Source organism: Lagopus leucura, unplaced genomic scaffold (assembly GCF_019238085.1).
Source record: "Lagopus leucura isolate 7727_CA_CO unplaced genomic scaffold, USGS_WTPT01 Super-Scaffold_810, whole genome shotgun sequence".
Taxonomy (NCBI): domain Eukaryota; kingdom Metazoa; phylum Chordata; class Aves; order Galliformes; family Phasianidae; genus Lagopus; species Lagopus leucura.
The window spans coordinates 1169273-1184187 of NW_024962261.1; the positions used below are offsets into that span (position 1 = coordinate 1169273).

The 14915-nt window shown below is 37.3% G+C and overlaps 1 protein-coding gene across 1 annotated transcript; it reads right to left on the reverse strand.

The window, feature by feature from the left end:
- Positions 1-818: 818 nt before the first annotated feature.
- On the reverse strand, positions 819-14876 carry RAD17 (RAD17 checkpoint clamp loader component). The gene is made up of 16 exons (XM_042866291.1): positions 14814-14876; positions 14172-14447; positions 13351-13434; positions 12551-12707; positions 11974-12110; positions 10917-10969; positions 10697-10822; positions 10544-10613; positions 9790-9901; positions 7186-7380; positions 5977-6062; positions 4791-4937; positions 4225-4371; positions 3403-3523; positions 2552-2609; positions 819-1684 (listed from the first exon to the last, which is right to left on the reverse strand). Exons 1-16 carry the CDS (start codon positions 14853-14855, stop codon positions 1432-1434), a joined length of 2064 nt encoding a protein of 687 aa, XP_042722225.1. The 5' UTR covers positions 14856-14876; the 3' UTR covers positions 819-1431.
- Positions 14877-14915: the final 39 nt, after the last annotated feature.

Here is a 14915-nt window from a genome sequence, read left to right on the forward strand (position 1 = left end):
GTAATAACCAGAAGTTGATGTTAAAGAACTTTCTTGTTACTATTATTACTTCATACTTTATCAGGAAAGCTCAAAAACATGAAGTAGCTCAGAGTTCTGATTAGAGTGAAAATGAGTATAGCAGAAATTACCATCCTTCAGTACTAGACTCCCTCTATGAGCTCAGGAGGGTCCAGATGGCATTTTAGTGACACAAACCTGCAGGAGGCCTGGATAAACTGAGTCTTCACCTGAACTAAACAGGGACCACCCCATCCCACACATCCCACATAAGGAATGGAATAAGTAGAGCTGTAGTAAATTGAAGATGTAAATTCCCCCTCTTCAAAATTAAACACTTGTCATAAAGACAACACCTGATCTTTCATAGGGGACAAAGCAAGAGCATTCAAAATTGGCAGCAATTCTAAATTTATGTTGGATTAGTGTATTTTTTTTTTAAATTTGTATGCTAGCAATACAGAATGCAAACATATCACACATTCAAAATAAGTTGTTTTGATCCTTGCTTTCTTATTTATGCAGTAACACTAATTACAGTGATGTGAGATATGATGTATGTAAGGGATTTATGATTTCACACAGGGACCCAAACAAGTAGTATTTAACAGTCTATTCTAATAAAGACAAAACACTTTGAGTGTCAGTACCCAAACATGAAATTATTCTTTGTTCCAGCCTAGCTAATTTAAAGAGGAAAACTACATGACACCATTAACTTCCTACCAAATAAAAATAGGACAAGAACTTCTGCTTAACTGTTGTATTTTCACCTCAATAAATTATCAAAAAAATTCAAAAACAAATCCAAACTAAACTGTTGTACAGCACATGTTCTATTTATAAACGTTAAAATATCTCTAGCAGATTACAGAACAGCATTCATACAGTAGTTTTATTTACATCATCAATACAAGATATCAAAGTTTTTACATATCCCCTTAAATCTCCTCTTTCAGAAGGTTCAAGCTTCCAAACAGAAATTTTTCTGAAGACATACACTTTAGAAAAATCTTCAAATGCTGGTAACTTACCAAATGTGTAAATAGGAACACATTGTAAAACTCCAAAGTAAATGAAGATGTGTAAAAAAAAAAAAAAACAAAAACAAAAAACAAACAATAACTTAAGAATGGCACTGATTAGCTACAGCCTCAAACTATTTATCATTTATTGTTCTCCCTTCGTCTCAGTATACTTTTATGGCTCAGAACAGGCAGGGAATAGCCTGTGATTTAGTATTCTGATCAGGTCTGATCCTGCAAAGCTATGAGGAAGATAAAGAAAAGTGTCTTGATACTGACACTGTTATGTTTAGACTGGGACTCCCAGCCCACCTGCACTCCGTTCAGCAGACCATACTCATTTTAGCAAAGCCCTTTGGCACATAATAATCTATCAGCTAAGTCAGTGGCTGATGCTTTGTTGGACTTAGTCACTGTCATATTCCTCTATATTTAATTCATCTTCCTCCATAGCTACTAGAGCAGCAACAGGCTGAGGCTGACTGCAAGGTAGTTCACTTCCACTGCGCTGGCTGGATGACAGGGGCAGTCCATCCCAATCGTTCTCATTGGTTCTATTTTCCTCCATCTGTACAGCCACCTCAGCAGGGTCCTCCTCACAACCAACAAATAAGTCAGGAACTCCAGGATCTTTATCAGTAAGCGTTTCAAGCTTTAACCTGTAAAATAACCATTACAAGAGTAACTCGCCATCGAACAAAACAAAACCAGCCAGCCAAAGCAACCACTGCACTTCCTGCTCTCCCACACCTCTTGCATAATATCCAGGCCCTCCCTGTTCACTGATGCCAAACAGCTTTCACATTTTCTAGCAGTAATATCCCTGTCAGTCTTAGTTAATTAAGTTATACAAGTTTGTTTGGTTTTTTTAATTTATATCCTCACCTTCATTATCATGTTTTACACCTGTGTGCACATCTTCCAAGCCCAGAACTCAACACTATGCATAAGCTACACAAGACACTACGAAAGATAGAAATTTCTCTCAGATAAAGAAAAGCAACACAGAGCCTCACACCAGAGCTATGGCAACAGCAAAATACAAAAACATGTCTGTGTTCTGTTAGTCTCTAGCACCCACTGTTGCCTGAAGTTTCTCCTTACGGTGGCAGCGGATTTGCTCCTTTCCTAAAGCAACATGAACTGCTGACAATGAAGTGACTGACAGCAGCCCACGGAATGCCAGCCATGACAGGCAGCAACTGAACTTGAAACAGGCAACTTCAGAAAAGAAATGAAGAGAAATTCTTTTCACATATTATCTTCCCTTTAGTATTTGGACTTCAATTTTTGTAGCATCTCTGTATCAGTGCTCCATTAAAATTGGCCTTGCTAATTATAAACAGATTTGAACTAGAAACAATTTTAGCTTCCAAAGTTAGAAACGGTCATGCTGCAAATGGAGGAAAATATCACACCACAGATACACACTAATGATATTTTTTGTATGAAATGGCTCCTCCTCGGTCTATGTTAAGGGAAAGACAGCATTTTATTTCCTTAAAGAAAGTAAAAGACAAGTCTACCTCCCAAAATGTCTTTTCAATGGCAGCCTCCCAACATCTTGGATAAAAGCAATCTGAGCTGAGAACAAAGAATAGCCAGTATTATATTGAGTACATCATAACACACTTAAAATTGAACGCATTGGAAAATAAGCAGTTTTTAAGTTCACTTAAGTGGTCCTGTAAAAATCTGCAGTAATTTGGCTATCAAAGCAGCTTAAATAACTGCCATAACATATTTGCACATTCCCTACACAATAAAATAGAAAAACAATCATCAGCTGTGAAATTGTTCTGCAGTTATTAATACGCAGCCTACGAAAAGAATTCATCCAGATGCCACAGCCTTATATAAGGCTGTTATTAGAAGCAATTATCATGGTGTAAGCGACACAGCTGTCTGAAAAGTAATTTCCAAATTATTTATCATACAAAGAAAACATTTTCTGCATGAATTGTCTTCTCGTGGATTGTCTTACATTAGACAACAAAGCACTGTGCACTCTGATCTTATTTACTTCTCCTAGGAAAGGCTCCTCAGAGCCTAAGACTTAATGTTATTTGATAGGGATCAGCAAGCAAGGAAGGTACAGCTAGAATTGTCTTCTGCATTTCCAAAAGGCTTTTCACTAAGTCCCCTAATTAAAGGGCTCTAAAAGAAGCCTTAAGACTAAAATAACTACTTTTTTTGTTGTTGTTTTTGTTTTCCTTCACTATGAAAAAAGGGAGGTGAAGAGTGAGACTGGCAAGTTTCCTGACTTCACCAAGTTAAATACCTGGTAGTGCTGAAATTTTTCAATGTGCTTTAATACCTAGGGGAAAAAAAAAACAACAAAAACAAAACACTAAAACAAGAGTTACACTGATCTTACCTTCGTTTCTCATTGGATTTGCTAACTTTGCAAGGTAAGGCAGTAACTCTGTCTGAAGACACTCTGGTGATAAACAAAAGCTTGAAAAGAGAGATTTTGCAGCAGCACAGTTTTCTTGATACTGTAAGAGTTGGGGAAAAATAAAAAATAAATAACCACAATACAAACCCTGCTAAACCAGAACTGACATATATATTCAGTGTGATAAAGAGCAGCAGGACAATTTCCTGGTCTTCTGGATAACTGTGCACAGGCTTGTGAAGAATTAATACAGAAAAGACAGAAACAGTTGAGTTCAGATATACAGATTACAAAACAGCAGTACACATCTTCACTTTTGTCTTCCACCACACATTAAAGATTTCTGCAAGTTTTTATCATATATACAGGCAGACACAGCAGGGCAGGTATGCATTCAAATGCAAAAAAAATGCCAAGAGCTGACACATCTCATAGACAAATTACATCTAAAAAAAACCACAGTACAACAGCAGTAATTTGTTACAGAAGACTTTAAAGTAGTTTAAACTGCTCAAGTTACACTTATTTTTAGAAATATCTTACATTATTTAAACACTAACCATGTAACTTAGGATTAAAACTATCCCAGAAGTATGCCAATTTGAAGAAAGAAAACACTATCAGAGGACTCCATTTTATTTTTCCTTTAAAGGAATAACCAATTCAAATGGACCTCCTCGTACAAATGTCATTTAGAAGTAGCTTATGTCAAAATATCATATTTGACAATGCATGCAAACCTCATATATATTGCTAAAATCACTAAGATGTAGTAGTTTCCGCAAAGCAACAAGCATTTACCTTGCTATTGATAAAGAACCACTGAGGTTTATGTAAGGGCCGGAACCCCATCCCTCCTTGGCAGTGGGCAAAGGCTCTGGATGAATTTGAATGTATCACACCTCGAGTAGATACAGATGTACTGTACTCTTCCATCACAAGCCGTGACTAAGGAAAAAAAAATGGGCATTACATTAACTTGAGGACTGTGCATAGCACATCTCATTTGAACCAGAACCAGCTGGTACCTGCAGTGACACACAACATATCCCACATGTATTTGGGTTAGTGCAGAATCTAGTCAGAGCCAAACAGAACACCAGCTCAAGTTCTTCAGGGAAAAAACATGCAGCCTCTAACACATTTTAACACACTTCTGTTCTACTCAAAAACACTTTGTAGAATACATTAGATTGTTCTATAAAGTGTTCTTAATACCATATTATGGCATGTATATATACACATATATACGCATACGCACTGTAGCATATATGAGATACAGTGATCAACTATAACAAAATGCTGTCAAGTTGCACTAAAAATGTATATGAAAACATATATAATCTTTATAATGTAAAATGACTTACATTCCAATTAGCACAGAGGACATCAGCAGTACTCAGATACTCACTGGCTCTCACAACATCATCTATGTCAGTAAAAAATTCTACATAGTTCTGGTGAAGGTACAAATTGAACATGCTTCCAGACATATGTGATTTTTCCACAATATCCTGTGGGGACAAAAAACATGTCCAGATTTTACACAGTATGAAGGAAATGCATCCTATAAAACTATGATACATTTTGATGGTTAGGGAACTGGCACATGTAACCCAAGCAGGGAAAGGATGCCATATGTTGGGACCCTGACAGGCTTGAGAGATGAGCCCATGGAAACCTCATCAAGTTCAACAAGGCCAAGTGCAAGGTCCAATATCTGGGTTGGGGCAGAGAATACAGGCTGGGAGATGGTGGACTGGTAGTGCAGCAGCCCTGCAGAGAAGGGATTTGGAGTACCAATGAATGAAAAGCTGGACATTACCCAGATGCATGTGGCTGCAGCCCAAAAGGCCAACTGCACCCTGCACTGTATCAACAAAGGAGTGGCCAGGAGGGAGGTGATTTCCCCTTTACACTCTGCCCTCATAAGGCCTAACCTAGAGTACTGCATTCAGCTCTGGGGCCCCTAGCTGAAGAAGAAGACCGACCTGTTAGAGCAGGTCAAAAGGAGAGCCATGAAGATGATCCTAGGAAGACCTCAGGTTGGAAGGACCTTTAGGCAACTTGGTCTAGTAAGAGGTGACCCTGCTCATGGCAGGGTCTGGATAGTCATCAAGGTCCCAAACCATTCATATAGAACATGAAGGATTGTTTGTTCCTAAAGAAGGATAAGAGGGGCTGGAAGCTGTTTTCAACCCTGTATAATGGGTGACAACAGAAAGGTGAACTCAAAACTCCACTCAATCATGCACAGCAAAAAGATGACAGGCAATGGGCACAGTCTGCATACACGCCTGCATACAAGCCTGAGGTTCTCTCTGACTTATTGAAGGTACTCAAAACTCAACAGGATTGGGAATCCAATCAGTCTCTGAAGCTAGTCTCTAGAAGTCCCTTCCAGAATAATTATTCTTTAACTCAGGTAGACTGAGTATACGTATATTAAGATTAATGAGAAAGCCACTCTGCTTGAGAATATGCATCAATCACTCAGGTTTGTTTGCTTCTTTCTTTTTTTTTTTTTTCTCCAAATCAAAATTGAAGATGTACCTCAGGGTGGATAAGCAACGTGTCTCGACGGTGTTCTATTAAGTGAGAAGGCAGCTGAGGAAATTCAGATTCTGACAACGGTTCTCCTAAAAGAATTGTATAATCCATAGTCTTTTAGTACCAGAAATGGTTACATTAATGCGTATTACTAAGAAGCTAGGGTAAAGGAAAAGAAAAAAAAAAAAAAGACATTTCAGATGTTACATTCAAAAATCAGAACACAGATGAGACGGGAGCAAGAACAGAAGCATGCAAGTTCACGAACAGAAGCCTTCACACAGACCGTGGACTTGACTAACTAACTTGACTTTACCAACAAGGAGGTTGCACTGTTTCCAGTTTGTGTAAGTGTTTATGCCCACATCAATATAGTCAACAGAATGTAATTGGTTATACTATCCTTTATAAAATAAAATCCACTTGAAGATTTTCGTACTCCTTCCTCTCGTCATTTCTTAATTGGTTTGGGGGAGAAATTCTGTCAATTATTAGGAAAAGGTGGAAAAATTGCATTATGAATTCTGACTCAGATCACTACAGATAGTAACACAGCATAAATATCTAATTCTTCTGAATGATATTTTTCAAATATTAAAAAAAAAAAAAAAGGACAGTAACCATACACGCAGACTAGAGAGGAATACATTTACAGAGCTGTGTGTATAGAAAGCAGTGAAGAGAAACGTGGAAAGGGAGACAGGATACTAAAAGGAGAAGTCAAAGAGCCCTTCAGCTCAGAAAGACACACAGGTCTCAAAGGAACCAAGGACTTGAAATAAGGAGAAAGAGACAGCAAAACGAATCAAACCCAAACAGGAAAGGCAGCAACTGAAGGGCTGCAGGTCTGTTTTGTAACTCTAAGAAAACATATGAGGACAGAACATAACCACACAACAAAGTACTGTGCACAAAAGAAAATTCTGGGATAGCTGTCTTTGCGTGCTTGACAGCATGCGGACCTAAAGAAACTAGAGTTACGCATTTTATTACATATGTGCAGTAATTCTCTGATGAAGCATGCATTATTTCTCTTCTGAATACAGACAGCTGCAATCTCAGCTACCAAAAATATTTATTGCTGTTTATTACTGTTACCAATGACAAAACATGTTCATTACAGATCACCTAGCCTTATTTAAGGGAAGGCTATCTATTAATATCTGACATGTTTTGCTCACTATTGAAGACAGAACAAGTAACTTTTCTTACTTTTGCAGTAAATTATTTTCCCTAGAGCATGAAAAAGAAAGATGGAAGCATCTTTGCCACCAATAGCTTGTATTGCCTGGTCTTCTAAAATATCGGATTTACTTTTCTTCCTCAAGTTATACACTGCTGCTGTTTCATTTTTTAGCGTGGAACTCCGTTTCTTCCTTGACCAGAAATCTTTCTCCAATGACCAATCTACCAATAAAAGCACAACACAGACAGAATAAAGTAACTGGAGTAAAATAAATAAATATAATCCATAGATACAGAAAGTTTTATAAATGCAGTCACCGCGAGAAAGCTCATTTATTAAGAAGGCAACCCCATTATCTTCACTAGCAAATTTCATTCCACTTGTAAGCCATTCTAAGGTGCCATTCTAAAAGAGAAGCTGGCATTCTTGCTTACTTACTCTAGCTCTGTATGCCTCTTAAGTTAGCAATCTCTCCTTTATGAATAAAGTACAAGGCAGATGCAAATATATGTAGATAATATTCCCATTACATTTCCTACAATTATCAAACCCAGAAATTGATTTAGCAACAAAGTCCTCCAAACTGGAGGAAATCATCCTTTAATTAGTTTTTTCTTCTCCGATGATTACCACAGATCCCTTTTACCCATTAATATCACCAAACTGAATACATCATTTATGTACCTAACACACACACCAAGTTACATACTTGTAAAACAAATCCTGCCATCCTTCTGATGGCTTTCAGGAAATGAAAATGGAGGTGAGGTCTCTCCAAAACATCACTGACTGCCTATCTATTATCTAACTGAAACACACCTGAACAACTAAACAATTTCTATTCAACATGAAGTAAGATATTTTCATTAGCATCTAAAGAAAAAAAAATGTGAAAAGAGAATGTATGTATGCCTTTGTTTTCTTCCAAGTTCTCTTTGTAACTCTCATGTTTTTATACTTCCGAAGTGAGTTTTCTTTAAATTAACATAGAAAATCTAAACAGTCTTAAAAACAAGCAGTTTGTGTACGTATAAACTCCTTATCATCCATCAGTAAGCAAGAGCAAACTCTCCTCAGGTATTCCCAACCTACTTTTTATGTACTTAGTGGCATCACCATCATCAAAATCTTTTTATTAGAGGAATTTCGTACTTTTTTTTTTTTTTTTTAAGTCTAAAACCTAAGCTACGTTGATGTGGAACATAAGGCTATATGTTGTTTAACGTTGCTGAAAGATGGAATGGAAAGAAACAAATCTGCTACTAGCTTGAAGACATACCACTGAAGTTAAATTCACTTCCTTATTTCTAGGTTGAATATAAATGCTGGCACCCTCTAAAAGTTCCTAGAATGAATTACATGCGCTAGAAAACAGACTGAAAAAAAAAAAAAAAAAAAGATTATATATCTTCCATATATTTTTTCTTTACACATTCTGACTTCCAGCGCTTACAAAAGACAGAGAAAAAGTCTCTTCTTCCTACATGGGAAGATCTGAAATAATCCCAATTTTCCCAATTTAAGTTTGATTTGAACACCGTCTAGTCCTGTGCTTTGAAGGCTCCTAATATACTGAACTTCACAAAAAAATTTTCTATTCAGTCAATAACTTCAGAATAGATTATGCTACCTCACAGCTTTTCAACTTACTAACAATCACTTCAGAAATTACACACAAAAAAATCAGTGGGCTATTTCAGAAACGCTACATAAGTAGAGCTAAGTGCAAAGAGAACCAAGCAGAGAAGCTATCACTTTCAAATTGAGGTTGCATCATAAAAGTTTTCATCAGTGAACACATACTAATACCAAAAGACATACAGAGGAAGAGAGATGATTGCATTATGTTCAACAGACACACAGCCAGTACATGAGGGCTGCTTCAAAAGTAATACCTCCTACTTTATGATGCTGGCCCACAACAGAGGTGAATGCAGGTTGGATGGCAGTAAAAGTAGAACCTTCCCACCAATATTTCATGACATGTTGCTGTGCAACAGATGGCAGCGGAGGGGCAGTCTGACAGAATGATGTCTGACATGGAAGTGCAACTGAAGCAAAGGTTCACTCCATTCCTCCATGTAGAAAATATGGCACCCACTGATGCTCCTCAATGCTCGCTGAATGCTTCTGAGACCAAACAGTGAGTGAGAGCACAGTGAGGTGGTGAGTGTTGCATTTCAGCAGCAATGAGAGTGGCTCACCTACACCAGTGCAGATTGTTACGAGTGCACCACACAGGCTCTTGTTCAAAAGATGTATAGCTAACGGGGGTGACTATCTTGAAGAAGAATGTTTTGTACCTGACAACTTGCTCTATCAAATAGTATACTGTGCTCTTTGTACCTCTCATAGCTTCCAAGGAAATAAACAGAAGGCACTACTTTTGGAACAACCTATGTATATTATTAGTAATCACTGAGTTTATATGTAAACAGCAGAATTACCAACACAGCTACCTAAAACAAACAACAACAACAAAACCTGCTCCCTTTTATCACAGCAAGATATCAAGTTTTTCACACAGCCCACATAACCCCACATAACGGATCTTCAGCACTCAACAGTTTTTCTTCACTGTGGAAGCAGTCAAAGTGTCACTCAATTTCACCAAAATCATAGATATTTACCTTTCATGGAAAAAAACTGGAGGCTGTTTATTGCGCTTCTTATGTCACCTGAACAGCCCTTGCAAAGCAACTCCAGAGAAGTTCTATCAGGAGCATAGTTCTTCTCTCTGTTCTACAGGGAAGAGCAACATTCAAAATAATTACATGGGAAAAGGCATATTTGAGTATTACTTTTACTATAGGTACCCATCCCTGATACAGACCATGAACAGACTATATTATATTATTATATTATATTGAACTCAGCATATGTTCAGGCCAGGTAAGATCTCCAGCTCAATAAATCACCATATTTTAAATTTCAAGACTAGAGAAAACGACACACAAATTTATTTTGTAACTGCCACTCAGGAATAGACTAGATTGTAATCTAAAAGCTTGAGAGTACATGAGTTGGGTTAATGGTCTTCAGGTCTTAATGAATACCATAAAAAAAGTAACTTCTATTCCTATTACTTGTTTTATACATACGGTTTCTGTAAAAGGCAGAATTCTCAGAGGCAACTTCAGACAAAGGATCAAGGGGATCTCATCTTAAAAACAAGATGGCTTTCCCTTTTCTTCCTTGTATTTTGCTATAGCCTTTCCTGCTCCTACCTCCCGCCCGTTCCCCCCTCCTGGGGGCAAACGCCTGTTACTTGATCAAAGATCAAGCAAATAGCAAAAACAAGTAGGAATAACAAATTTCAGATATAAAAGCCAGAAATCTTTTGGTCCCAGAACTCTGCAGAAGTTCACAGCTTTGACAACTTACCATGTTAGCTTCTGCTGTAGCTATTCGATTAAGAACTCTCATCATGTTTGTTGGTGCAACGGGCTTGAAACTGTTAAATTCCATTAAAAAATGAATTAGTTTCTGAATTCTCATTTATTTTTAATAAATTTTTAATGAGACAGAAGATCTTACCTAATAACTGATATACACAACTCCTCTAGAATTTCTTTGGGGAATAGTAACCTCTGGTTGCTGTCTCCACTGAAGTTATCTGATATTATAAATATAAGAGGACATCTACTTGTACGTACAAATCTCCTAAAGTGAAAAATAAAAACGCGTAAGAGGATTCAAACTCCACTATAGTGCAGAGTGGCTAAGGCTAACCATTAAAAACTTATTTATAACTAACCTGAGAATTTCATGTAGACTGCTAGGGTCTCGATAGAATTGGTTTGGCATGTCCTATTCAAAACAAATTAACTGCTGTCATTACATTCAGGTGTAAATATTCTCTCCCACAGACTAACTTAAGGCGTGCTATATTGCTACATGGTTTTTCTTGCTAGTTAGCTTGGCTTCAACTGTGGCTGAAGCTGAAGATAACTGGGAAGTAGGTAGGGTGAGGGGGGTAGGAGAAGCATAACTTTCTTTTTTTGAGGAAAAACAATTACCTAGGAGAAGCATTTTCTTTCTAATCTTGTTTCCTAAGAAACAGCCTTGGGTGAGAACACTGCCTGCTAGACAATTCTATTCAAAACACACAGATATACACAGAGTAACAGCTAAACTGAGGAAGGCAAGACATAGTGTATCAGATATGAGAGGAGGTAGACAAGGAAGTGACTATATGAACAGAGGTTTCAGGAATCTACATTTCCCAAGTTATACTGTAGACAACGTTGCTCAGCTGGAACTTCTCTCTCTTCTATTTTTTTTCTTGAAAGTTCACTTTACTAAAGGCTACTTTATTAATTTAGAAAATCTTTCTGTCAAAAAACAATGAGAAGTTCAAGAAGGATGTAGTAGTGTGATATATTCCTGAATTTGTGAAAATAAAGCCTTCTCCTGAATCTCCCGTTATGGCTTATGAGAAGGGCAAATTTCAAATGCCTTATGATTTTATTAATTCCCATGCACTTCTATATTCTCCTGTATCCTCAGTTAACGTGTAATTTTTACACATGCCTTTGTATATACACAAATATTTCTATGAAGCAAAACACAGTGTGATTTTTTTCAGTATTGTTCCAGTCACTTCTTATCTATTACTTATTTCTGTATATTAATTAGTGTGCAGTTTCTGCCCAGCAATTATATCATACGGTTTAAGCACAGGTAGAACTTGTTTTCAGCCAGCTGTTGAAGCCTAAAAGTAACAAAGAACTCATGGGCAATAAAGTGCCAACATTAATCCTCCAGCAGCAGCTAGTTAGCATGTCAAGATTATTATAAAAGTTTTCACTTACTTCAACAAGAATAAGCTTTTTATCATTTTCTGAGGACTCCCCAAGCATCTGAAGTTTGTTATATTTATTTGCTCTTAACAGAAAATCCTGAAAGAGAGCTGACTGGGCCTGACTTGAAAACGCATGAGAATTTGAGTCTGAAAAAGAAAACTAATTAAAAACGTGTATTCGATGTTACAGCAAGTAGAATACAAATACCCACAAGAACTAACACCCATCCATGCTACTTTCAGATAACAGCACTGAAGACCAGCAGCAAAGCCTTTTGGCAAACACATTTCAAATAAAAGATAGTTTTCAAAGGGAAGAATTCAATGGAAAACTCAAAGATACATTCTTATTTAACTAGTTCAGATGGCATCCAAAACATTACACTGCTTTCTGTACAAACTGCAAACTGCTTTGGAGTAAACGCTGTAAAAAGTAAATCCCTTTTCAGACTATTACTGAACTCCAAGGAGGTGGCTTATATAGACATCAGTCTGACTTTGTAGTCTGTATTTTTTTTATGCTTTTATCTCTGTTACATACAAAACAAATCACAAAATTATCCAAAAAAACAAAATAAAATACTTACTATGGCCAGATATATTTAATAAGTCTTCTTTTGTGAAGTCTAAAGATACTGGATTGGTCCATTCTTGCACTTGCACACCAAGATCTTTTGCTAATATTTGTATAGTTGCTGTCTTTCCACAGCCAGCAGGACCAGTTAACAGCAAAACACAGCCACCCTGACAGAGAAAGAAAATAACTCCAAACATTTTGAATAAAGATTAAATGTAGACTGATGATGAATACCGTTATCTTTCATACAGCAAAGATTCTCTTTTACAAATAAGAAGAGGTAAATAGTTTGAGTTTTCAATTACCTATTCAGTACTCAGAAAGAACTAGAACAGAAATCTGCAAGGCTTGCTCCCAGCTTCTGCATGGCTAACTGCATGCTATATGGGGTACCAACATAATATAAACGGAACAGAAGAATCAGGTGAAAAGAATACTAGCCAGTAAATGATGCATTTGCATAACAATGCTTAACAATCCAGAAATTAAAAGCATCCTATTACATCAAGTCACTACGACTAGAAGTTTGCCTCACTATTTAAAATCATACTGCTGGAGATAAAATGCGGTTATAAAAGCACACCAAGCTGAAGGTATGAATTGACTAGATGCCAGAAAATAATGCTGCTGAGCAAAAACAGAATCCATCTCTACTTCTCTTTGCGTAGGGCTTGTAGGTTGGCTTGTGGTTTGCTTGCTTTTTTTTCCAGGTTTTGTTTTTGTTTTGTTTTGTTTTTTAATTAAATTAGAATTCAATCCATTTTGGTTAGACAATTTTGTACCTCTACCTGCTAATTTCACCAAAATTACCTGCTTTGGCTGTCTCCGAAATATATGTATTTTTAACCATGTTTCAACTTCTTCAATTTTCTTCTTTTGGACAGCAAGGTCATTCTAAAACAAGATGAAAAATGTATGAAATGAATTTATAAGTATGCATTACAGTTTCTAAAACTTTAACGATGAAATTCAAGAACAGAAAACAGGCTGAGTAAAATAACAGCTGTGTATGTGTATGTTTCAGTTACATACACTATGCTTTAGAAGTAAATGAAGGACAATCATTAGAGCTTATTTCCTCAAACAACCAATTTCCCATTCCTTGCAGCATGGAAATAATGAATGATTTTTGATTCCTAAAGTAACAACATGATCTTCCAGCGTGATTACACACAAATGCTTTGCAGCTATTGCTAGAACTGATTCTTGACTCTAATACTACGTGGATCTTTCTAAATTTCTAGTCTTGTGACTCAGTTCCTCACCATAGCTGGACTAATAAAAAATTAAATATGAAATACAAGTACTGCATTAACTCATTTCTCTCTCTTTTCACTAGTTGTGGATTTTCCTTGAATTCGTAACTATCAGATTTGATAACAGATTCAGAAGTTTAGGTGTTGATGGACAGGAAATGTCAGTAGCTTTATATCCTCCAGAAGCCTGCTAGAAGACATACATCCTACAGATATATAGCACATTATAATCTTCATTACAGACAGTATATAATCAAATCAGAACTTCAGTGCCCCCATAAAACAGAACATATTTAACTCCTGATCAAAAAGGATTACAAAGAAAAGCATCATATGTAATGTTACTAGTAAATTTGCACTTCAAATCTCTCATACCTGAGTTTCAGGTTTGTATTTATCTACCCATGGCTCATCTTGAGACTGGTTCCAGTTTATTCTGGACTTGTTACAAGGCAGATCTACTGAGGACAACTTTGCTCTTTTTCTTGACAGGACTTTGTTTTTGCTGCATCCCGGCACAGCAGACAGGTCTTTCTTCCGCTGATGATTTCTCCCAGAGTTGCCTTTGTGCGACTTTTCAGGAATCACGCTGGAAGAAATACCTGCACTTCCAAAGAAATCATCAAACGAACAGGCCAACCAATCTGTCGCCTGGTAAAATACAAGGAATTGCTATTGTTACAGCATTACCTTCCCTCTTCACATGGGTGCAATCTGAAAATCCTATCAGGCACGCACAGAGAATACCCTGTAAAGGCCTTTAGTAACAATGTTTTTTTAATCCGAGTGCAAACTTTCTAAGAGTTAACAAAGTAAATCACACTTTAGATTCCACAGCAGAGCATTTTGTAGCAAACTGGAAACCAGAACAAGCTAGAGCAGAAATAACTAACACCACCACCAGCGCACAGCATACACAAGCTGTTCTAAAACTGCCGGTTAAAAACATCGCTCCCACACGAAGATTAAGTTCACACTGCCTCCACTCGGTTTTAAACTGACCGCCTCGAGCCCCACCTCCGCCGGCGCCAGCTGTCGCCCCGCCGCAGTCCCGGACATCCCGGGCCGAGCCGCCGGGCAGCGCCGCGCGACGCGGTGCCAAGCCCCCTTCCGCCGCGA